This window comes from Peromyscus maniculatus, chromosome 14 (genome assembly GCF_049852395.1).
Source record: "Peromyscus maniculatus bairdii isolate BWxNUB_F1_BW_parent chromosome 14, HU_Pman_BW_mat_3.1, whole genome shotgun sequence".
Taxonomy (NCBI): domain Eukaryota; kingdom Metazoa; phylum Chordata; class Mammalia; order Rodentia; family Cricetidae; genus Peromyscus; species Peromyscus maniculatus.
This window is the reverse complement of record NC_134865.1, coordinates 54,289,515-54,316,218: the sequence shown is the minus strand read 5'-3', so window position 1 is coordinate 54,316,218 and position 26,704 is coordinate 54,289,515. Positions and strand designations below refer to the sequence as shown.

Genomic DNA, 26,704 nt, shown 5'->3' with positions numbered 1-26,704 from the left:
AAAGGCCAACAATGAGCTTACATAACTGATTAATTGAATTATGAGCCAGTGGTATTTTATTAACCAGTACTGACAATGGTCATTTACCTAACTAACTTGTCAATGCTAGGCGCTGGCACATTTAATACACATAATCCTTGCACTAAACCTGGAAACTGGCATTATTGAAAAATGAGGAAATTGATGCCTAGGGAGAGGAAACAACCTGTCCAAGGTTACTTAGCTAAGAAGAGGTGAACTTGAGGGATCCAACCCCCAAGGCCTCAATGCATACCTGCACTAACATGTAGGCACCTACACACACAGACCCACACACATGTGCATACTTAAAAATAAAATAAGCCTTTAAAGTGATGTTATGTTCAAAATTGATCTAGCATTATGTCATTTGAACTCTTCAAAACATTTTTACTAACCTTGCACAGAAATTAATTCTATAAGAAAGCCAATATTCCAAGTTGCTCCTTTAAATTATATTGCTTATACTTCAGTTTCTAAAATTATCGACAATTATGCATGCTAAATAGATTTGTATGAATATATGGTGTGTGTATATTTATGTATATATGCATGTATTTTATGAGTGTATTGTACATATGTATATATTTTTGCATGTAAAAATCCTATGGGAAAACGTTTCACTAGAACTAATTAAATCTGAAAAGCCAGCCTTTGTAACTAGTTCATACTTTTAGGGAGCATCCTAGTTAGCTTTATCGTGTGAGTGGGTGTGTATGGGGGTATCTTGGAGGAGTCAGTCCTCTTCTCCCACCATGTGGGTCCAGGGTTGCCAGCTGCGGTGGCAGGAGGCATCTTTAGCAGCTGAGCCATCTCACCAGTCCCATTTGGGCTCTCTTCTACAAATGAATTCTTACTGGGAAAAACTGTCAAGAGGTGGTTTTATTTGGTGCTTGGTCTATTAGTCTAAAACTCTCAAACAGTTCAAAATGAAGTCCTTTACTCAGGCCAATCCACTACCGTAGAGCCAATGACAATTAGATGTGACCAGGACTTTATGCTTACAGATTCACAAACCTTTTGTTGCCAGGAATCTTGGATTCCATGTAATTGGTATTACTATTCTAATGTAATAGATTACAGATCTAAAAACTGCCAACTGAAACCAATAAAGCATCTAAATTGAATTCTACTTTATTTTATCCCAAACATCTCCGAGACTTTCTCTTTCCCTTTCAGATTACAACTCGGAAAGAAGGAAGGAAACCCTTCTGCACTTACAGTCTGTTCTGCTTTCTCACCTCATCTAGAACTAACTGCCAGACTTGCATTGCTGGAGCCAGCACGGATGACCATTCTGTAGTTTCTGAAGACCTGACCCTTCACATTGACCTTTCTACTGACACCTCTCTACAGTCCAACTTTCACATCATGGAAAAGGAATCAATGAATAAACAGCATATCAAGTTTTATTAAAACTAATTTTGCCTCCTTATTACCATATATTCTTCCAGCTAACACATAAGCTGCAAAGTCATTGTAAGAGGACAGCCTGTATAATGAGCCAGTTAGACTGGAATGAGTAAACGCTTTCAAGTGAGTCTTACTTAATACCAAGATTTTCCTTATTAGATTAATTTAAACCACTATGAATCTGAACACAGGGAATACAGATCATACAGAGAAATAAGAATCCACGTGCAAAGGCTGGGAACATGGACTCAGTCGGTAAAGAGCTTTACTGTACAAGCTGAGGCCTTGGCTTTGGATTTTCAGTGCCCAAGATAAGAGCCAGACAAGGTTTGCACATATAACCTAAGAGATGAGGGAGAGAGGGAACGGCCAGGTCCCTCAAATTCACTGGCCATTCAGTACAGTCGAATCAGCCAGCATCAGTTCAGTTAGACTCTGCCTCAAAAAGTAAACCACCCAATGTCTTCCTCTGGCTTCTACAGCTATGTGCACATGGTGGGCGAGTACACCAGTGTGTGAACACACACACGTCAACATGAAGAAACAAAAATTTTAAAGCAGTGTAACAATAAGCCAATGCACAAAGCATGTATTTGAGTAAATTTGCTATTATTGAGGATTAAAATGTGCTGCATTTCTAAAAATTAACTTTCATAATTTATGAGTATATTTATAGATATCTTAACAGATAATGAAATATTTTATAAACTTATCGGTCATGAGTAGAGCCATGTTGTCCTGAGAACATTACATTCAGTATTATAAATCCTTTGACAAAGATGGACATATTGCAAATGCAGGATCTGCACAGCAAGACTGTAGTAACAAGCCTACTAGGGAGCACGTCCACAGTTCCTGTGCAAACACACTGAAATCATTCTGAAAAATTAAGCTTTTCTCAAAATCACTTAAAAATTCATATTTTCCCACATGATACAGATGCCTGGGAATAACAGAAATCCCCAAATTACTATAAGAGAATATTACAGTTATAAGGAACAGTTACTAGCACATTAGCTGCCTATCTGTAGTAGGTATAAATAAATAAAAAGTAGAATAAACGTAAAGAGAAATACAGAAAGAAATGCAAGTCATTTTCTTACACACAGGGCAACCAAACCCATTAAAACAGCGTCCCAACGTATAGCTCCAAAATAAAGCTGTCTCAGAAAAGAATTGCAATCACTGTTACCCATTCGCTGCCAGTCAAGTTTCCAACCACCGAGATTATATCAGGCCTGCATACCAAGTTCATCGTGCAAACTGCTGCCGCCTACAGCAGACGCATGGTCATGTGAGGCTTCTAAGTGGACACTCCCTTTTCTCACCAGCAAGGAGGCACTAGCACTGAGCACTGCGGCCTGGGATGGGGGGCGGGACTGGACTTTGACCTGGACTGTGGACTGCTGGCCTTGCTGACCATCTTGAAGGCTAGGAGAAAACACGGATTGGGGAGACATTACAGGGAAGAAAAGAGAAAACAAGAGCTAGAATGAAATCAATAGAGAACACTGATTTCAAAACATGACACTTTCAAATAACCAGAGGAAGAGCCAAGCAGCTTTGTACAATTACCCAGTTTACACTTGTTCTGGTCCTTACCAGATTCATCGGGAGGAGGGCAGTAAATACTTAATACAGATGTTAACTGTCAATCCAGCTCAAACCAACTAGGTTCTAGCGTGAAGAAGGGAGAGGGGCGGAGCTGCTCAAGCAACGTGGCCCAGGCACCGTCGTCACTCTGCCCTCTTCCCTCTAGTGTGCTAAGATCTCGGACTCAGATACACAAAGAAACAAAGTTCCTGCACATGTGAAAACCAAAGACTCTCTATCAAATGCAACCAAAACACAGTGGAAGCAAAAGAACCACAAACTACTGCAAAGGAAGCAGACACGTGACTCAATAAGTGAAACATGACAGTCACTGGGATACTGCAAGGAGAATTAATAGAAAGTATTATTTCTAAAAACTCCCATATTCTGAAACAAGGCTACAGGAGTTATAGAAAAACATACACAAAAACCATGTCTCATAACCAACTGTTAACATTCTGTTCCAGTACATACTGTATTCTCATTAATAAGGATCCATTCTTTTAAGAAAATCTTAATAACTGAGAAACCTTAATTTCTCAAAGGATATTCTAATGTTTTATAAATTTTCAAAAAAATTTACATTGTTAATATAAATATATTTTATATTTCTTTTATAAAACTAATTTTTCTATATTACTCATTTTCTTTTATGATTATTGAAGATATAATAATTTAGATTTAATTTAAACTGCTGAAATTCCTGAAATGTTTTAGCTATCACACATCATTCTCTACACAATGTCCCAGCATGTTTCACTCAATGAATTTAAGTATACTCTGAGCAATTCCAGAGGCTGGCACTAAAATAACTAGAACAAAAAGGATATTACTCAAGAGGGCCTTGTTTGGCCTATCATTTCTAATGATATCATTCTCTGCTAAGTTCTCTCTGATCCTTTGAATGCTCTGCAATTGTCCCTCTGGTGTTTAGTAAAAGGCTTGGCTGTGGTTATGGCGATGGAACACCCCAGTCTGACACAGCAGTGCCCCGGGATAGTCAATCACATTTAGTTCTTCACTCATGCCAACTACATTTCAACTACAATAACCACACCACCACAGCTAGTAGCAACCAAAGTGGTCAGGAGCTAATAATGACTGCTTGCCATATTAGACAGCATGTATTATAGAATATTGATCCCATCACACAAGGCCTACAAATCAGCACATTGACTCTTCAGGTATGATTTGACCCACTGAGAAGTATGCACTCTGAGCAGGGTCCAGGAATGCATCTACCCTGAGAAAATCGAGCCTGCACGCTTTGACCGCTGATCACACTGGCGCTGCTCAGCCATGCTGCAAGGCATCTGGTTAGTAGTTTCTTAGACTGTTTTCCTACAGATATTAGTCAAGAGAGGCCTGTGAGAGGTTGGCCATGCAGCTCAGTGGCAGAGCTTTTGCCTACGTGTGTCAAACCATGGGTTCATCTCCAGCACTGCAAATTTAGAGAAGAAGAAAACAAGATGATCATGTTAATTAAACAGTTTTTAATCTTCCACACCTGGCTGATGTGTCCCTCTTCATCAGAAGCAATCTAAACTTATCCATGAATCTCATCAAAATGAACAGGTTTCACACAAGAAGACAAGAAAAAGTCTCAGGAAATTCAAATATTATGGACTTTCAAATTCAGACCAAGCTTACAACTTACTCAAAAAATGTGTACTCAAATTCTTCTACCAGTTTTTTTCACTTAAAGTCATAAGCAAAGATCATATCACAGTTAGTCACATTTTAATGTGAATGGATCTGAGGATATTCTAATCACCAAGCTACAAATGCACAATGTCTATCCAAATATACAAAATGTTTTCAAAATATTGAGCAATGCATGAAAAGTCAATTCCAAAATAAATGAAGGAAATTAGCCAAAATTTATTATTATCATTGAGTTTTTAAACATCAAAAGTCAGTGATAAATGCTTATTCCCCTTAAGTCCTGCTTTCAAAGCCCTCCCTGGCAAAAGGGAAGGGCAGCTCCTAACACAAATGCTGAGAATCAGAACCTCAGAGGGTGGCATTAACTTTAGACTAACAGGCGTGAATATGACATGAATTTATCCTTCTTTAAAAAGTAGTAAATACTTTATCATACAGTAAAAAGGAAATCTAAGTCTGTCATTACGGGCTGGCAAGCAAGCATTCCCAATTTAAATGACACTAAATTAACATTCCCAATTTAATTGACAGAAATATAGCTGGCCCTGGCCATCCCTTCCTCTCCACACAGAGGTGGTACCTGGCAATTCTGCTTTACATTGTCAGTTACCTTGGTAAGCATCTCCCCAACTAAAATGTAAATTCTAAGAGTATGACTCCATTATTCCAAAGAATATACAGGTTCCAGAGAAAAGAATGTCCTGAGTATACAAAACTAACAAAAATAATGAATTCATCTGAACACAAAATGACCCCCTGGATTTCTAATCATAGATTCTCAACCGTGACTGTAACCTCATTTTATTACAGATCTTTTAATTTCCTATTTTCAATGAAGGTAAAGATACACTAAAGCTTTTGGTCCTTCATCAAAAGAAGGTGGTTTTCTTCTACTCCAGTCACTAAGGACTCAAAAACACATTAGGATAATAAATATCAAACTCTTTACATTATTAAGAATTTTTAATATCTGTCTTTATTTTAGCTCTAGTCACTAAGAAGAATTAGCGAGGACCTACCTACAAAGCTAACTTAATTTGAAAATTTTTTAAAATAATTCTTAAGGAGCTTATTCTAGTAAGATTTTAGAAAGCATGCAAACTCTCCTTGTGAGGAAGTTGCTGACTTTACCCTAATTCTTATTATATATATTTTATCACATTTCTTTTGGGGTGGTTAAGTTACTCACCAAAGTTTACAATAAAATCTCATAGTCTCTTTTCCTCAAGTTTTGCTTTCTTTGACCCTAGTTACCTACAGTCAACATCGATCTGAAAACATCAAATTGGAAAATTCAGAAATAAACAGTCATACTTTTTAATGCCTTTATATATTTTATGATCGCTCTACTTTGTTAGTAGTAGTTATTGCTGACTTCTTGCTGCGCTGAGTTTATAGACTACACTGTACCATAACAATGCGTCAACACAGGGAAAAACACACTACACATAGAGGGCTCGGTATGAGCGGTGGTTTCAAGATGCTGTATGAGCCTTTCAGAACGTTCCAGCCCTACCCCCCATGGAGAAGGGGAACTATTACAGATTTTACTGGTTTTTATATAGCAATTGTAGTCAAGGTATTGCCACATCTGTTCCACTAATGTTTGACAAAATATCTTCCCAAGGTTTAAATAGCCATTCTATTCTATACTGAGTTAAAGGTAACATTATTAAGTAGCTTACACTGAAGAATAATGGCAATTTACTTCACCTGGAATTTTTCCAATTGCATGAGGTAATTCACTAAGTTGATATTTCTCTAACTCTTCACCCACAATAAGGCCCATTTACTTAGACACATGCAACATGTGTGTTGGAAATGCCCTGGAGTCTCCACAAAGCCTGTATGCTGACTACTAGAAGGGTCAAATGTAAGCCCTGTAGGAGTAAATTCCAAACCATGTTCTAAGTCGTGCTGCATTGAAAATTCTAGAAAGAAACAGGAAGTAATGTGTGACTGGCCTGAGTTCAAATGGTAACTCTCATATTCCACCAGGCAGAGAATGTACCCAAGCGAGACTCGGTCGGCATATTCACAGCAAAGAATGAAAGAAATCCTTCAGACTGTAACAGGTTAAAAATGTTTATGGAAGGAAACCATGGAGAAAGCAGGAAGGCAAAGGCCTACAGTGAGCATTATTCAAGGGGCAAAAGGAGGCTTGAAAAGGCAGAGCAGGAGCAGCTGCTGTCCAGCCCTGCACATGGAGACAGACTGTGCCCCGTGTTCTCCACAGGGAGGAGTCCTGCAGCGGGAGAGGAGGAGGACACGAAGTAGAGGCTCCGGACGTTTCTACAGCAAATGTATCCTTAAAGTGGTCACATTTCCACATTTACATTTTAAATATTGTCTATATAGAAATATAGGCTTCATGAGGTTGTGTATTATTTAAGGAATTAGAAAATTAAGATGAAACTCCTGGATATATATCCTGTAAAATTCAACAAGAAACCAAGTTTTAAATCTCAGGAGAAGAGAAAATACATTTTTAAAAAATAGAATTTTGCTATTCTGAAAACCAAGTTGAAAGGGAAAGGAGAGGGTTTGTGTCTTCTGACCTACCAAGCATTCAAGAGAAGCTAACCCTCTCCCTTGTCAAGTTGGGGAGTTCGAGTTGGAAGGAGGCAGGAAAACTACTTCCGCAGTGGTGCTGCAGGCCGTGATGGAGCACACTGCATGACGGACGCACTGCTGAAGTGAACACACGGATCACGGATGCTCACTTTGTCCTTGTGAAATAAAGCACAAGTCTTTTGAAAAGATCCTCATATTTCTAAATCAAGACATGGACTCTTTAGATTCCTAAAAACTCAACAGGCGATTATCCCCAATATCATAAGTGGATGTTCTCTTAGTTGAGAATATTGGAAAAATAACAATGTTTTTAATACGCGATAGAGGTTGAGAAATTCACCATATCTCTACATGTAAACATGTATATAGCTGACCACACTTTAAATATTATAGTTCTGTGTCCTTCACTAGGTTCAAATTTCACAGTATAAGTAAGATAAAAGCAATCTTTAGTGACATGAAATAATCAAACTGACTGCAGAAGGTGAGGTCAGATTTCTTTTTCTCAACACGGTCACCACTTGTCCTTTAGTTGTTCATGTTAAAACACTGTCAAGATATTGCACTAATATAATTAAATTAGAATTGGTAAAAGAATCAATCTAACGTAACAGCTATGTTTTCACTTCTGTAACTGTTAACGTGCTTTTGCAATTTAAAAACTGGGCGAAATCAGTCTGATGGCTTTGTTTCCACAGGGCAACGTAAGGCATGCATAATGCGGTCGGCTCATGGTCACATGCAGAAGAAACCCGAGAGCTGAAGAGGTAGAGGAAGGAAGAAAAGCAGCAAGGCCCTTCAAGAGCTTGCCTGGGTCGGAAAGAACAGGTTAGAAGGTTCACCACATGCATGCTGAACTTGGTGGAATCGTAAAGTACCATACCTTAGGGGTGATCCGATGAGCAAGGTAGGAGGGGTAGGGTTACTCCCTGCATTGTGCCGGCGCCGTACTGCCTGGCGCCTAAATGTACTGCGTTCCCGGCGAAAAGCCACTGTCTCCTCGCTGGCCTGTGCTGCTGTATCAAGACAGACTCAGGTCAAACAGGAGCCTAGGTCAGAGACGAAAAGAGCAGCTGAGCCTGTCTCTCTCGGGACTTCCCACCCTCTCGGGAGAAGAAACACTTGGGTCTTCTGTCACATCAGGGGGTATACACAAAGCCCTTTCTCCAAGTTAGTGTTTTGGAGAATAACACTTTAGATCTATTACCTGACCTCAACACCTTCTCTTCATCCTCAAATTCCTCTTTTGAGATCACTGCCACTTTAAATGCCCCCCCCCCCACGCCAGAGCCTCGTTATTTTAGGCACATCCCCTCCATTCTCCCATTAATTAAGTCAGCCTTGAAAAAGTTGTTAGTTTCCCTAGCGGAACGAGTACTTGTTTCCTTTCTTGTGGGACTAGTAAAAGCAGCACAGACACAGAGATGCTCCATGACTTTGATGGGGGTCCAGTCTGATCAACCATCATTACTTTAAAGCCCCAGGGGTCAGAAGTACACTTGATACACAGCACACTCAATTCAGCAGGGTACATTCCTGACTGGGAGCGGTGACCTGTGGATGCTACCACCGCCCAAGATGGAAACAGTAAGTAGTCCATTGCCTATCACTCACCCAGGAAAAGATTAAATTAAAGTATGGTTTCTACCGAATGGTGCCACCTTTGTATCACCATGAAGGTAAAAAAAACTGTTGGATCATCCAACTTGAGACTATTCACTGTGGACGCCGAGGAATAGGGTAGTGGGCTGCGCCCCCCAACACCTCAGGCCATAATTCTGAAACTGACAGCAAGTTGGCAGAACCAGTTTGTCAAATATTCAAGGTAACATAAATATATCTTAAGTGGAAAGTGCTTGATTAAAACTTTATTTAGAAACTTTAGGGCCCTGGTCCTTGTCTCCTCAACATTAGGAAGCAGATATAAATAAAAACCAATCATGGAAGCTCACTTAAGCTGGGGATCAATACAGAACAAGCTAAAACCAAGCAGACAATGATAAAATCATAACAATGGCCATGTAGAATGACACACATTTTGATAAAACCATACTAACTGACCAATCTGGGTTCCCACAGCAATTGTAAAATGCTTTCCACAGGTGAACATGAAACAGCTGTTCTTTCCCCAGTAATCTAAGTGTTCTGGGAATCTTTTCATTTTGAGGAAGGATATTTCCATATTACATATGACCAAAGAAAAAAGAAGTTTGTACAGAAACATTCTTTCCAAACATAAAAGGTCCTTTAAATGTGAATAGGCTGTTGTTTGTATGTGAAAACCATACATGTCCAATGAAAACTATGAAGCTGATTGAATATGGTCATCTAAGACTGTAGATAATACAGTAGCCACTAACCAGCCAGGAGTGGCTATTCAAATTTCTATTAATGGAAACTAAAAATTCAGCTATTCGTTCCTGAGCCACACCTGAACAGCCAGTAGTAAAATGGAGTGAATGCCTACCACTGCTACACAACTCGGACAGAACTTTCCCATCACCACAGAAAGCAGACGCAGACAATCAAGGCTGCTGTCTCACTGGCATAATCTGTAACGCATGTTCTGACAGCTGACAACCACGACCTCAATGAAATGAAAATGCACTATCATCATCAGAGAAACACACACACGCCAGGTGAGGGAAGACAGGACAAAGAGGCGAACAGACTGCATCTGTCACGGTTCTTAGACACCTGCACAGATAAGCCAGGTTACAGGTACAGTTAGTAGCTGGTAACTCAATTCAAGAGCTACCTTGTCAACTCTTTACTGAAAATTCTCTTCTACAGTTGAAATAAACTCTATCCCATTTATTACAAACCATTACTTACAACAAACTATTATAATCAATTTTACTGGTTGAATCAACTTCATTATGGGATCTTCAAACATTCTCTGTTCTGCTGCAAATAAACAGAAAATCAAACCCAGACATAATTTATGAGCTAACTCTTGGAAAGCAGCATATGATCACTGACTACAAAAGTAAGTAAGGAAAAGAGAAATGGTTTTCTTGATTAATCAGTTTCCACTGAAGACTCTTTTTTTTTTTCTTAATGTGTAGCCCAGGCTGGACTCAAACTCGTGATCCTCCTGCCTCCGCCTCCTTCAGCAAATCCTACCGGCGTGCGCCACCACAACCGGCTCCACTGAAGACTCTTGAGAGGTATTACTCTTACAGAAAAGCTAAGTCTCTAAGAAGGACAAGAAACAAACAAAAAAGTCTAAACAACAACAACAAAAAATCTACCAGTGTCCATTTTTAGTCAAAAAATTTGTTGGTTGGGTTGGAAAGATGGTCCAGGAGTTAAGAACAATGGCTACTCTTCTAGAGGACCTGGGTTTTATTCCCAGAACCCACACAGTGACTCACAACCATGTCTCCAGCTCCAGTTCCAGGAAATCTGATGCCCTCTTTTGGCCTCTGCAGACACCAGGCACATATCAGCACACATATGCAAGCAAAACACTCATACACATAAAATAACAACAAAAAAACCCTTTGGCTTCTTCCTAAAAAAAAAAAAAATTTTTAAATAATTTTACACACTCATATTTTAATCTACAAAATAGTTATATAGATTACTTATTTCCTTAATAGTCTTCTAATTATTTGTATATGCATATGTTTGTGTTGGAATGTACACACGAGTGTAGACGTGCATAGAGGCCAGAAGATCGTGTCAGATCCCCTGGAGCCAGTACATGGGTGCTGAGAGACTAACTCTGGTCCTCAGAGTATTATGTGTCATAACCCCTCTGAGCCATCTCTCCAGGCCCTCCTTGAAAACATACCAAGATGAAAGACTAGGACATCCACTGAATGATACATCTGAGTTATGCTTACAACATATTATTATCCTCAGTAATGGGTTTCACAAATGCCTATTGTTATAGGAATTTTCAGAATGTTTACGATGACTGCTTTAACAATAGCCAGGATCACACATTCAAAAACGACATGCTTTAATTTATAGTCATATAAGACTAAGGAAGCCCTCTGAGGAATGTGCTTCTTATACAGAATATCTATATTTGAAACTAAGTCCTAGATGGTAATTGTACAGGAGCCAAAAGGAGAAAAGGGTACCTTTAAAGCTTAAGTAGATTCTTCTAACACAGTTACATAGGATGTACCCATACTTAAGGAAAATTAGAGACAACTGTAGGAAACTGTGTGCATGTGCGTGAACACGCATGGTGTGTATGCCTGTGTGTGTGTGTGTGTGTGTGTGTGTGTGTGTGTGTGTGTGTGTGTGTGTGTAACTATGGGTGGGTGCACTGCCCAAGCATGCAGGCCTAGAGGCAAGATGTCCACAAAATAAGAGTCCAATGCTCGGTATCTTCCTCCACCTTGCTTTTTGAGACAAGATCTCTTACTTAACCTGGAGCTCACCGACTTGGCTAGACTAGCTGGCCAGAAACCCCCCAGACTCACCTGTCTCCACATCCGGTGCACGTATGTACTAGGGTACATATGCACACCACAGCATTCCTCAGCTTTTACATGGGCACTCACGACCTGACTTAGGTTCTTGTGTTTGCACAGATAGCCCTTTACCTAATAAGCCATCTCCCAGCCTTTTTGAATCATTTAAGATTACAAGAGAAAGAACATTCTAAAAATAACTGGAGGAGTCCTCTGAGGAATCAAATCCCAGGCCTCGGAAAGAAAATCTCTTCTTCCTCCTCCTCTTTTTTTTTAAATTAGGACATCAGAAGGGAGGGGGGAAATGCTACAAAATCTCTTAAGGTTCAAACTTTAGCCTTGCATAAAACTCAGTATCTTCTAGCAAATAAACAAGTTAACTGTTTGAATCTTAAGTCTATCCAATGTAAATAATGAGAAACGAAACACTCTGGGCAGAACTAATTTGCATGCATACATAGGTAAGAAGGAAAACTCAGAAGCATTCCAGTGATTCAAAAATTATGAATCAAAGAAATACAAAAATTAAGCATATAGTTTTAAGTTAAATATGCTTTTATCACAAGTCTTGACTTCCTAATGATTTCCTTATTTGTAGTAAAATGTCATCAGAAGACACAGACAATTCAGCTTTTATTTCTCAGTTTTGTGTTCTAATGTTCTCTCTGTCTCTGTCTGTCTGTCTGTCTGTCTGTCTGTCTGTCTGTCTGTCTCTCTCTCTCTCTCTCTCTCTCTCTCTCTCTCTCTCTCTCTCTCTCTCTCTCTCTCTCAGACACATCTCAGGTAGCCCAGGCTGACCTCAAACTCCTATTTCTCCTGTCTGCACCTCAAGAGTGCCGGGGCTTTATTTCCTTTATAATGATGCAGTCTCTCGATCAAGTTTATGCTTAAATGCAATTCATGGAAAACAGACCAATATCCTGGACATTTGGAGATCCATGGGCTGGTCTATTCCTGACCATTACAAAGAAATGTAAAATCAAACCTTAGGGTTATTTCTAATTTATCTCAGTTACAGAAAATCTACACATTTGATATGGAACTGTTTGGTACAGCAATTTATGTTTATATGAATGTACTAAAACATTACCAGCTGGCTTTATGAATGACAACAAGAAAAGTATCCAAAGCTGTATATATTAAATAGAAGATTCTAGAGCGAGAGAGAAGGCAAAAGCTACCCCCTAAAAATGTAGTACCAGTGCTTTGGTTTACACAACGAATCTAGAATTAACAGAGCACTTTCACCTCCTACGCCCATTGGCATCTACAGTGAACCAGAACAGGCCTAGATAGTTAAAATTCCTCTTTTAGGGTTGGGGAAACTGAGGCAGATTGAATGGCTTGGCTAGCATATTCAATCAGTAATCAGGGGTGGGAGAAGGATGGAATCACTGGCTTACTCATTTAGAATTCTGCTGCTGTTAGAGAAAGAACTGTTTGTTCCTCCCTGGCAAATCTGGCACAGAACTGTATTTGAGAATTGTATACATTAACACTGACTTCAGGGGCAAGGGACGTAGCCTACAGAACAGTGACGCAGACGATGTCTTTAAAACAGTTTTCTCAGGGCTGGAGAGGTGGCTCAGTGCTTTAGACCCCAGTTCAATGCCTAGTACCTACACAGTGGCTCACAACCATTAATAACTCAAGTTCCAGGGGATCTAGGGTCTTCTTCTGACCTCTGAAGACAACAGGCATACACCTGCTACCCATGCATTTGTGTAAACAAATCATTCATACACACAGAATACATGACACTAAAAACTTACTTTAAAATACATTCTCAGAGAGATACAAGTTAAGGAATTCAGAAAGAGGGCTCAGCAGCTAAGAGCACTGGCTGCTCTCCCAGAGAACCAGGTTCAATTCCCATTCTCACAGGATGGCTCGCAATCTGTCACTCCAGTTCCAAGGATCCAGGGTCCTCTTCTGACCTCTGTGGGCACTGTACCACATGGTGCACATACACAGTAAACCACTCAGACACATAAAATAATAAAGTAAATAAATCACCGGGGGGGTGGGGTGGGGGGTGGGGGGTAGCATACACCTTTAATCTCAGTACTCACTCAGGAGGCAGAGGCAGGGGGATCTCTGTGAGTTTGAGGCCAGCCTGGTCTACAGAGCAAGTTCTAGGACAGCCAGGGCTACATAGAGAAACCTTGTGTTGAAAAACAACAACAACAACAACAACAAAAAACAACCAGAAATGTAGAATACGGCATAAATCATAAAACACATTCAAACCCCTCTACTTCAGCTATTCTTTATAACCTGACAACTGATATAGAAAACATAAGCATAATATTGTATCTTATAGGAAATAAAACATCTCTAATTTATTTCACTATGTAATTACTTCCTTGTATTTACCTATAAATCACTGAACCAGCAGAGTTAAACAGGACAGGACCCATTTCTGTAGCATAGCAAACTGGCCTGCTTTCCAATAACAGCAGTACTATTAAACATTTACCACACGCTAGGCACTTCCTAAGCATCTTATGTATGACCGCCCTTCATCTTTCACTATGGAACAGGTATCTCATCCTCAGATGACAGTGCGGAGGCCTGAAGAAGATAAATAGGTCTCTGAGGGTAACAAGTACGGTGGAGCCCATATACTAACAGGCATGTGAGTCCTGGGTACATCACCTCTATTCTAGGGAATTTTATTTTAATATTCCAAGAACGTTTCCTAAATTCTATCCCTCCACCCTACTAACACCATCCGCTCCACTAAGTGTTTAAAGAAGTCATCAATACCTCCACATCTATTGGGATTAAAATTTACTTATGGTTTTATTTCCAGGCAAGGAGAGAGAGACAGAGAGGGAAACGGAGAGGGAGAGAGTTAGCAACGTGTGTTGTCGTGTCTCAGGAGTACAGTGTACACGCAGAACGGACAACACGCAGAACGGACAACTCAGACACATCACTCCTACACCACCAGAGGGCGACACATCAACACACACTGAATTCTGTGGATTTTGAATGGGAATGTTTCAATTCCTTCCTGCTACTGCCAGTTTTCTGGAAGGTCAACTAAACCACAGCAAACCTGGTATTTATGTGGAATGAAAACATTACACCTGAATCTCCAACATATTTAAGTCATTTTGTTTTGTTCCGATTTTCATTCTAAGCACAATGAAAACAACAAACAAACCCTAGCAGTACCCTCCTTTGACAAAAAGTATCTTCAACCTCCCACATACTAGTGAATTTCCTCAACTAAAGTTGACATTTCAAAAAATTTAGTTCATTGTTTTATTATTAACATTTAATGGAGATTTTAAAGATACAAACAAAAAAATCTGGAATCTAGAAATATGAAGACTTAAATGGTCCTAGAACTGTATGAAGAAACAAAAAACACTTTCCATGTAACTTTGCAAAACCACCAAACAAGACAAAACAAAGAAGGAAAACCCACACTCACCGCGGAAAGGAAAGGACAGGCAAATACGCAAAGACACAGACTCACCACAGTACATCTCACACATGTTCTAGAACACTTACACTCTGGCAATGTAAACCGTGTATTTCAGCAATAATAGAACACACCACAGCATGTTCACTCTCCAAATGTATTTGATAACTTAAAGAATTAAGCTATCTTTTAAAACCCAATGGATCCCTTGACGCCGTGAACAGACACACACGGTAAGGTTTCTCTGAGAAGCCTCTACAGTTTTTCAGATGTTATAAAATATAGAATAACACCCACGTCAAAAACTCCAAGACATTTACACAGCAACCAAGTGGTAAGAACCACTTCAGACACAATCATCTCTAATTTATAGGTTAGAAGATTATTTTGAGAGCTCCTTAGCACTGAAAATAATTTCTTTACACTCCCATTCGAAGTTAACTTTTGTTAGAACCTAAGCAGAAACAAAGAAAAATAAAGACACGCGAGAACACCTCCACAATCTGACCTTTCCACTACTCTAAATGAATCTGGAATTCTTCTGAGGTAGTGCAGACATGTTTGAAAATGTGTCTGAGCAGAGCATCAGCCTTCATTGTTAAGTAGAGTCTTATCACTACTACAGGAAATGACTGCGACCTTTCAAGACACATGTGTGCTGACAGCGGAAGCCTCATTCTCACTCCATCCAGACAGACTGCATCATCAGCCACAGCCAACAGTCTGCTCCAGGAGGAGGACACAGTGAGGACCACCACCTCTGAAGAAAGGTCACCTACCCAACTTTGTACAATTCCCCCCGATCCTGAAATGACTAAGTTATTACTTTACCCAAACACCATCCCCGTCATAGGGAATACCACGCATCTATTACTGGAATGAAAATGCTAATACAGCGGGATGTGATGATGCACTTCTTTAATCCCAGCACTCAGGAGGCAGAGGCTGACAGAACTCTGTTTGAGGCCAGTCTGGTCTACATAGTGAGTTTCAGGCTAGCCAGGGCTATACACTGAGATCCTGTCTCAAAAATTAAAATATAAATAATCACATAATAAAATAAAATGCTAATTAATATAAATTATAAGCTCCAACTTAATTAAGTACAGTGTGAAATTGTAGGAAAAATGTCTTTTCCTTAGTATCTGAAGTTTGAATTGAGAAAAGCACAGAAACAGAAAAATAGTTGGGTATCAAAGTACAATCCCAGAGCTAGAGTAGTATTTGGAAGAATCAAACTTTTTTTTCCTTTTTTTTTTTTGGTTTTTCGAGACAGGGTTTCTCTGTGTAGTTTTTGGGTGCCTGCCCTGGATCTCGCTCTGTAGACCAGGCTGGCCTCGAATTCACAGAGATCCGCCTGGCTCTGCCTCCTGAGTGCTGGGATTAAAGCTGTGTGACAGGTTGAGCACCTGCTTCACACTGTGGAAGACACGGCTGAAGTGGCTTGTCACCCTATTTAGCTGTAAAACTGTTGCTGTTGTACAAAGCAGAGAACTAGCCGGGTTATTACTGGCAAAACTAGCTTAGAAAATAGAGGCAGTCAAGAATCAACTGATGTGTCCCATAAGAGAACTGGGCGTCGCAGACCACCACATCCTCACTGAAGGAAGCCTGCTTTCCTAACACAGGGAAATCATGCTTTCTTAAGATTCCATGAGACTATCCTGAGCGACGTGTCCATCCGCAGGGACACCTGGGGAGATCCTGTAGCTCACTTACCTCCAGGGGCTGCATCTTGCTCTTGCCCTTCAGGAAATGCAGCCTGGCTTGGCAAACTGTTCCTAGACCGAGTGACTGTCTCTAGCTGGGAAGCCCGGCCCAGTAAAGAGAGCTCATCCAGCACCTCCCCCTCTTTGGCCTCGAGATCGGACTTTGACGTGGTTAAGGGCTTTATGCTCTCGGGTGCCAGCAGCCTGGTGGCGTCATTCAAACAGGCCACAGTGCCACTGTCCAAGCTCAGCACCCGAGCCCGCGTCTTGGCACTGCTGGTGCTGGAAGTCCTGCGGGTGGCCCTCTTTTTGGCGGTTCCCTCAGGGCCTGGATGAGTTCTGTGTGTGTGGTCTGAGTCTGTGCCCCGGTCCTTATGGCCATGCTTGGTCCTGAGGGCACCGTATTTGCCCTCCGGAGACTGGCACGAATGAGAGGTGGCACTGGAAGAGCTGTCGCTGCTGAACTGGTGAGCAGAGTGCACACTCGGTGCTCTGCTCAGGTCACTTTGATCACTGGAGTCCTCGTCATGGCAAAACACAGCACTGTGAGGCTTGCTTCCAGAGACTCCTCGAAAGGAGACATAGTCCCTGTGGCGGCTGGAGTCAAAACTGCTGGCCCGCTTCTTTCCTGTGCGTCTCCTGCCTGGCTTGTGGGCAGAGGCCGTCCGGTGGATGACGCTGGAGGATTTGGGCCGGACATCGCCTTCCTTCTGCTTCCCACCACTGTCTTTACAAACTCTGGAGTCTGTGGAAATGCTGGTCTTCTCACTCTGCTCCTCTTTGCTCTCTGCACTTGGCTCAGATGGCCTGTCCCCGGGGCCGGTAAACTCATTTGCATGGGGGTTTTTATTGGCATCTTCGGAGGCAGAGCTGCTAGGAGCAACCTGGTCAGGTCCCTCCCCAGATGCCTGAGCATCCGGGTCCTCAGGAGGCCCGCCAGATGCCCGCCCCTCTGGGGCAGCCTTGTCGCTGCTAGTCCTCTGGTCCCCCGCACCGTGGCCCCTCTCTTCTGCCGAGTCAGCACAGCACTTCTTCCTGGCGGTCCTCTTCCCCACTTGAGGAGACTCCTCGTGCTCAGACAAGATGCTCTCAATGTGAGTGGAGCTGGTCTGCTCACTTTTGTAGCTGCTCAGAGTACTGTTGGTGTCCCTGTCTGTCCCACTGCAGTAGCTCTCAGTGGACCCACTACTCCGTGTACTCAGGCTCCTCAGGCTGTCCACGCTTTTGTCGGCATTCAGTGCTCTGCTCTTCCCACACTTTGTGGGTGGTTGAGAATTACTTTTTCTCAAGTCACCAGCAGGCTGAAATTCTGCAGGTGGACAAGACTTTTCCACTAAGGACTCTCTGGACCCCGAATGGGGCTTAGAAGAGTCTAACTCACTGACTGGGTCTAATCCCCGTCTCTGCTGGTAAAGAGGAAAGTCATTCAGTGAGGCATCAGGAAAAGCCACGGCAGAGCTGGAAGTCCGTGGCACCCCTCGTGGCCGGTGCTCTTTCCTGTAAGAGTGTGAATGTAAAGGTACAAGAGAAGCGACTTCTGTGTCACAGGCGCTGGACAGTGACTGCTCGACGTGGTGGTGCTGGCTATGACTTGGCAGGCTCACTTTGTCGCTGAAGTCCCTTGGTAAGTCCTGTCCACAAGAGGACAAGGAAGGCTGAATAGAGATGAAGGAGTCATTGGAGACCAAGCGGAAGAGCTTTCGATCAGTTGCCAAATCTGTTTCAAACACATTTGAAAATGTTAAAACAGATGCATGACCAGCTCCTCTACTGTTTAACAAAGGAAAGAACTCAGCATACAGTAAATCAAGTATAAGCAATTCTCAAGCAGCTCACTGAACAAGTGGCCAGTCATCCAAAGAGCTGGTTTGTTTGAAAACTGCACAAAGAAACCATTCTAACTGATGGAATGAACTAAACTTTCAAATCTTTTGAGTTTTTCAAACAGTTTCAGAAAAAGTTCCATTGTGTCTGTCTGTATGTCCTCTCTCTCTCTCTCTGTGTGTGTGCATGCGCTCCCCCTCTCTCTCCCTTTTGGAGCAGGCTCTCACTATTTAACCCAGGCTGGCCTTGAACCGCAGCTCTTCCTGTCTCAGCATCCTGAGCCTGCAATTTCAGGTGCGGGCCACCACAATCTACTGCAAGCTCTATTTCTAACTGACAAATAGGTAGCTTTGAGTTACCACCCTGAGCCTTTGTTCGTTCATCTAAAAGATGTGTTATCAACCTTATAAGTAGCAGGCAGGAAATACTGAAGAAGAAAAAAAAATAGATACATACATATATATATATATATACATATATACATATATATATATATTAATAATAACTATCATTATTGTACTTTAGAAAAGACTTTAATTCTTTTGGAAAATAGTATTATTTTACAAATAAACAAAAACCTAAAATGGATCTCCAAAATCACTTAGTGGGCATAGTACTTGCTGCACAAGCCTGGCCACTTCAGCGTGATGCCAGGAGCCCATGTAAAGATGGAAAAAGAGCCTAATGCCATACGGTTGTCCCCTGACCTCTACATGCAAACCACAGCACACGCATGTCTACCCTATCCAAACACACACACAAATAATACACAGATTTAAATATTAAAACCTAGAGTAAGAAGAAACAAACAACAACAATAACAAAGTGCTGGTCAATGCTCAAACAAGATACCACATAATGGTGCAAGGTGTCTCACAGCTTGTGACAGTCACAAACTGACAGGCTCACAGCCTCCCTTCTGAGGAGCTGTGGCACTTGGTGATCTGTGGGGGAGGAAGAATCAGTTTAGATGGTGCCCTCAGAGGGCACGCCATTGACTGGACCAACACCCGTGACTACAGACACAGCACAAATTGTGTGGAATATGTACACATTTAAATGAGGACTCAGTTGGGATGAGGTAGCGGGGGCAGGGGATGGATCTGGAAAGAGTTGAGGGATGAATGTATCAATACTAACAGTGAAAAGAGGCAGTACTGCATGAAAACTATCATTTCAGTTCTACAATCCAGAAACAGTGCTGGGATGTATGGGCACATGTTTTAAGTGATCTACTGTGTTTAGCTACAAAAGGAATCGAGTCCTGACACATGCTGTAACATGGTAAATAAAAGCCAACACAAAAGCTGCACATCATAGAACTTCGTTTCTATGAAATATTCAGAACGGGAATGCAGACGAACGCACACCAGTGGCTGTCAGGCTGGAGAGGCAAAGGGGCTGGCAGCATCTGCAGCTTCCTTCTCTGAGGAAAAAAAGGTTCTGACAACAAGAATGTAATCTGTGTGCCGGGCGGTGGTGGCGCACGCCTTTAATCCCAGCACTTGGGAGGCAGAGCCAGGCGGATCTCTGTGAGTTCGAGGCCAGCCTGGGCTACCAAGTGAGCTCCAGGAAAAGGCACAAAGCTACACAGAGAAACCCTGTCTCAAAAAACCAAAAAAAAAAGAATGTAATCTGTGCACGTGCCGAAAGGTACTTACACTAGAGCGGGGAGTTTTACGGCATGAAAATCATAATGAAAAGCAGGGCACAAAGTTACATACCAAAACAGTGAAGAGACCGTTCTCCGGGGCAGAAGCACGAAGTACTTTACTCGGCACACTGAACTGTTTTCGAAGTTAACACCTACCACACTTCTAAAGAAAACCCATGCTTGGCCTTCTCTCTTGGGCCGTCTCTATCAAGGACACAAACATGCTATTCTTTCTCTTAAACTCTATACTCCCTCCCTTACCTTTCTCTTCTCTTGCTAGTTAATATCTTAGTTCTCTCGTCCTTTGCAAGGATTTAATCAAGAGTCGGTTATACTCAGAGTAGTTATCTTTCTCCTCTAATTCTCTTCAACAGTTCTTTGGGGACTTTTGTTTTCTGTTTTGTGGGCTGGAGACTAAACCGATGGCCTTAACACATGCACATGCCAGGTGAGCACTCTACCACCAAGACACATCTCCAGATTCTCAGGCTACTCCATTGACATTCCTTGTCAAGGTAAGCAGTACCTTCATTGTGATTAATGGCCTGGTCACACCCTCGAATCCCTCAATTCAGCAGAGCTGGCAGAGAGCAAGCCTTTCCCCATGCTGGCGTCCAGCAGCTCGGAGGCCTTCGGCTCACCAGCTGTTTCTATTTAGTCTGAACGTCTTAAAGGCCCTGGCTCAGGTCAGAGCCCTGAGGTTTTTTCAGTTTCCTATCTACACTTCCTCTGTGTAGACCTCCTCCAGTTTCCTGACACCAGGACAAACATTCAGAAACATCTGGGACTACTCTCTCCATACCCATCAGGCCTGAATGTGATGGAGGTGAGCTATCATTTTCATCTTGAACAAGGAAGACATGAGTGAGATGAGGCAGGGAAATTGGCAAGAACTCCTCCTTGGAAGTGAAGGATCGGGGTGCACTCTACATTCCTGGTTCTACTAATAATCTGGAATCTTAGGACGAAATGAGTATCAGCTCATCAACCAAATGCTGACCAACTAAGCCACTGAGGCCAAGCCTGCCCTAAACAGTATTTCAGCAGTTTACACAATTGCCACTAGGTGGTGACAAACCACAGCCAGGACCATGTAACCCTAAGCCAGCTAACCTTGCAAAACCACCCTATTAGTTAGTGTTAGTTTACCAGCTTCGGAAGCCTCCAGCTCAGCGTGTGCTCCTGTGCTGTTTTTGCTTTGCCTTTTTTATTGTTGTTTTGGTGTTTTTGAGAAAAGGTCTCACTCAATAGTGGAGGCTGGCTTAGAACTCACTCTGCTGTCCCAGGTTGGCCTTGATTTCAAGGCAATTCTCCTGTCTCATGCTCCCAAGTTACAGGTATGAGCCATCATGAGCTTGAACTCCGTATTTGATGTGCTGGTTGGTTCTTTGGTATTTACACACTGACAACTTCTACATGTCCAACCCAAACATCTAACCTGACTTCTTCCTGCTCATGGCTATTTTGAGGTCCCAGAGACTCACACACTAAATATGCCCCAAATTGAAAACTGAACTGCCATCCTACCCTCCATGCTCTCCAATCTTTGAATCTAGAACACCCCCTGAAGGTTAAGGGACACGCCATCTTACCTACTGTCCAACTCAAAACTGTCTGAAAAATCACCCATGAGTACTATAAAATCTTACATAATAACACTAAAATCCACCAACATAGCATCTTATTAGTGTACACACACACACACACACACACACACACACACAGAGAGAGAGAGAGAGAGAGAGAGAGAGAGAGAGAGAGAGAGAGAGAGAGAGAGAGAGAATATGAACCAGGCCACTTCTTACTACCCTGACCCTTACAATGATCTCCAAATCACCTCTCCATTTCAGCATCTACCCACCATTTCCACTCTCCATCTATTTACTCTTATAACTGATTCACAGGAATACAACTCTACACTAAGAACATGGAGCCATAAGAGGGCGCAAACTGTTGTCTGTCCACTGACTATTTCCATTATTTAAAACAGTGCTGTGCACATAAGAACATGAAAATATCCGTTAAATGTACACAAAATGTGATATGTTGCATAATAAAAGCAAGTAACAAAATTATCTGAGGAACTGGAGAGATGGTTCCTCCATTAGCAGGGCTCGCTATTCTTGCAGAGGACCTGAGGTCAGCTCCCACCTACGTCAGGTGACTCCCAATCAACTTTTAACTCCAGCTATGGGAGATACAAGGCCTTCCTCTGGCCTCCATCAGTATGTGCACAAAAACACACACACAAATATTTTTAAGGAATTACTTTAAAGTAGTACAGTAATGTGAATTTAGCTGTGACTGTGGGTAAGTTCCCTGTAATTCCTCTTTAAGTCATAATATTATCTGTAAAGTAAAAACAGCAACAGTGTTGATTCAAATATCTGAAGTGACAAATGAGTAAATGCATATAAAGAAAACTAACCCCAGGGCTGAGACAAACCAAGGGTCATGGAACAAGGCATGGCCATGTCTGTATAGGAAACATCAGTGTGGTACAACCATATCTACTTACTCAGAAAGAGTTTAGGAATCCTTCCCCTCTATAATCACAGAGCTGGTTACCAACTGACCTGCAAATGACCTGCAAAGCTACCTAGGCCTTTGCAAAATAAGCATGTGGACCCCTAGCCTAGACAATAGTCTGCTCCAAGTGAATACCAGACATCATTATCTATGTGACTCTACCTGGCTACGATGATAGTTATGCATGTATAAATCTCAACCTGCCAGATTATCATTAAAAAACAAAATAAAGCCCTTGCTTCATGTTTTTTAGCTACATGGTAAGATAATGAGATATATAACTCCTAAATACAGACAGGCTCAGCCATCTAAGACTATGACCGGGTTGTCAAGACATTACAGTGGTACACATTATAGAAACAGATACTGCAATATGCAAAGTAATTGATTCACCTTTCACTTAAAAGAAAGAAAAATTTACACCATGCAGTATGTTTAGAGGCCTTGGGGTGTGGGGATCCTCAAAAACAAATTAACAATGACAAAGTATTGCAATTCCAAAGGGGAGAGATACAGTGATAAACTTCCAAGCACCAGCAACAGATTACAACTGTGAGAAATGAAGTTTGATGGAGGTAGGGTAGGAGAAAGGCATGCTTGTAATCCCAGCACTCAGGGGGTAGAGGTAGGTGGGTCTCTTTGAGCTTGAGGCCACCCTGGTCTACATAGGGAGTTCCAGGCCAGTCAATGCTACATATTGAGAGTCTGTCTCAAAAACAAAAAAACAAAAAACAAAAAACAAAAAACAAAACAAAAAAAAAAAAAAAAGAGGAGGAAGAGGAGGAGGTGGAGGAGGAGAAAAAGAAATGGAACTGGGTGAAAGTTAATGGTCAAATAACAGAACAGCAGATTCGCATCTTCCATCTCACACACTGGGGCACATGTTCATACAATTTCTTTCCTGCTGAGTCTTACTTAACTCAGTATGGTAAAAGTACTTAAAATGCTAGTAAATTATTTTATTTTATTGTTTCCTAAAAGTAACCTTATTAGAGTCAGGCATGGTGGCTGATGCCTGTAATCCCAGCACTCAGGAAGCAGAGGCAGGAGGATCACCTAAGAGTTTAAGGCCAGCCTGGGCTACACAGTGAGTTCCAGGTCAGCCAGGGCTTCAGAGTAACAGACTGTAAAAAATGAATAAACAAACACTTCTGTTAAAATGTGGGGGGGTGGGGGCTGAAGAGATGGCTCAGAGGTTAAGAGCACTGGCTGCTCTTCCAGAGGTCCCAAGTTCAATTCTCAGCAACCACATGGTAGCTCACAACCATCTGTAATGAGATCTGGTGCCCTCTTCTGGCCTGCAGGCATACATGTACACAGAGCACTCATACATTAAAAAAATAAAAAATAAAAAAAAAGTGCGTAGTAAGGTATTCCTGAAATTCAGCACACATTACAAGGTATGACGCCACCATAAAGCACACTCTTACCTTGTTCTTCACTTCCTTCCTTACAAAGACTAGAGCTCTGGCCCAGACTTAAACTTATGTCATCAGAAGTCTTAGCAGTGTCTGTGTCTCCTACAAAGTTAAGAGAAACACATGAGGACGTGACACTAAGTAAAGACATGGCAGAGAAGGGACACAGAGAGGGGGAGACCCACCAACTAGAGCAGCTCCTGCACACCAGGGTTACTATGTGGTAAATGTAGCCAACACTAAGTACCATGGACCACAGGAGAACAGATCTAACTATTACCACAGAATACAAGGGGTTACTATGTGGTGAATGCACCCGACACTAAGTAACATTACCACAGAATACAAGGGGTTACTATGTGGTGAATGCGCCTGACACTAAGTAACATTACCACAGAATACAAGGGGTTACTATGTGGTGAATGCACCCGACACTAAGTAACATTACCACAGAATACAAGGGGTTACTATGTGGTGAATGCACCTGACACTAAGTAACATTACCACAGAATACAAGGGGTTACTATGTGGTGAATGCACCCGACCCTAAGTACCATGGGCCACAGGAGAACAGACCTAACTATTACCACAAAATACAAATGATAAGGGAGACTGTGTTAGTTTCTTCAAAAACAGATTCCAGCCAGGCAGTGGTGATGCACGCCGCCTCTAATCCCAACACTTGGGAGGGAGGCAGAGGCAGATGGATCTCTGTGAGTCTGAGGCCAGCCTGGTGTAAAGAGCAAGTTCCAGGAAAGCCAGGGCTACACAGAGAAACCTTGTCTTGAAAAAACAAAAAACAAAACAAAAACATTCTAAATAGAAATGCCAACTGTCTTACAACCAGGCTGAAATGAAGGCGATCCCTCCCCAGAAAGGTTAGGGAGCACAATGCCGTGGAGCAAACTGTGCGCTTACTTTAGGTAGATACACACGGAGAGAACGTTTTCTCTTTAACATTTCAATGATGCTCACATTTAAAAACTTCACAGTAATTAACTTTTCACAAGTTGCACCCATTGCCCCGTTATGCCAAAAAGGTGTCTTACAGATGAAAATGTACAAACAATACAAATGTTCAAATATTTTTGTGATATTTAGATGATAAAAGGATAACAGAACTTAAATCAGGCAATTTAAGAGATCATGTTATTTCTAGAAGTGTTTAAGAAGTTCTCTCATTACATTAGAATATAATGGGAGAATAAAGAATAGTCAGTCAATGCTCAGGTAGACTGTATCTACCTTTAATCGTTGCTGCTGTTCCAAGTCGAGAGGACCCAGATCCAATCTGAAAGTAAGACAAGAAGGAAATGAAACTGATTAGCACACAACCAATCCACAGCATCACGACCATCAAAATTACCTTCTCTGGCATTCTATCAGTCACTTTGTTCAATATTTAAAGACACCTGTTGGGCGCATTCCATCAGAGCACACAGCTGTTTGCTGCCGTACATGCTGATGAGCCAGCCCTCTGCATGCTCAGGACTGATGGAGCCCCTGGGGCCAAGCATCTGCCAGCTCAAGGAAACTGCACCATGTAGTTCTTATCATTTTTTACATTACACCATGGCATGTTTGTGTTATAAACCAAAGCAAAGACACACAGTGAGTCTGTGGGAAATAAACAAGACTTCTTAGGGCATAGAACAACAAAGTTTGAGGGGACAAAATATACTAATATGCACAGCAACATAAAATTCCTACTATTCTTAGTTCTAAGACATGAAGTACTTTTTATAGCTGGTTGGAACATTTAAAAATAATAAAAATCTAGTCATCACCAAAAAAATGAATTCTTATCACAAACTGTAATTAGAAAACTAAAATGTAGCTGATGAGTCTTTAATGTTTATATTCAAGATGGCCTAACACTTCCCTAAATGTTACACACATTTACAAAACCATAAAAACCATATAAACAAATATCATAAATTCCACAAACATAGTAAGAAAATAAAATACAGCATAATTTTGTTAACTAAACCAACAGGCTTCACGACTCTCCCAGTAAATACATTTTCAAGAAGTCAAAACAGTTTTGCACATTCAGTACTGTAAATAAAACTTAGATCACCCAATCCCTTGCTTATTCTATTGAGTCACTGTAGCAGCAGTATACTAGAAAGCAGCTTAGAGTAGAGGTGACACCCTCTGGCTGAGCAGGAGGGGCTGAGTTAACCTGGAAGGCCACTGATTGCTATCTCGACAGTAAAGACTCAGGGAGCTAGACACTGGAGGTGTGCTCCGATGTGTAAGTAACTGGTCAGTGAAGAGGCAGACAAGAAATACGCATACAAACACAGGTGATAAACTAATAAACTCAATGCTACCAATAAAAAGCAAGCTTTGCAGGGCTAAAGAGAACACTGTCGGTAAAGTACTGTGCAGGCTGGAGGACCAGACTCTGGATCCCCAGCATCCCAGTCAACAGT

The 26,704-nt window shown here is 41.6% G+C and overlaps 1 protein-coding gene across 7 annotated transcripts in view; it reads right to left on the bottom strand.

Annotated features, from left to right (window-relative positions):
• The window catches only part of Pcnx1 (pecanex 1), a 147,052-nt gene that overhangs the window by 72,444 nt on the left and 47,904 nt on the right, over nucleotides 1-26,704 (bottom strand). For 3 of the 7 annotated variants that reach the window (XM_015991913.3, XM_006973075.4, XM_076550981.1), the window contains exons 4-8: nucleotides 25,512-25,557; nucleotides 24,279-24,368; nucleotides 16,852-18,558; nucleotides 8,147-8,279; nucleotides 2,678-2,862 (exon numbers count right to left, since the gene is read on the bottom strand). In XM_015991913.3, coding sequence (XP_015847399.1) covers nucleotides 2,678-2,862; nucleotides 8,147-8,279; nucleotides 16,852-18,558; nucleotides 24,279-24,368; nucleotides 25,512-25,557 — 2,161 coding nt within the window. The remainder of the gene's footprint in view (nucleotides 1-2,677; nucleotides 2,863-8,146; nucleotides 8,280-16,851; nucleotides 18,559-24,278; nucleotides 24,369-25,511; nucleotides 25,558-26,704) is intronic. The other 4 variants (XM_006973077.4, XM_015991915.3, XM_015991914.3 and 1 more) reach the window with 3 other exon arrangements.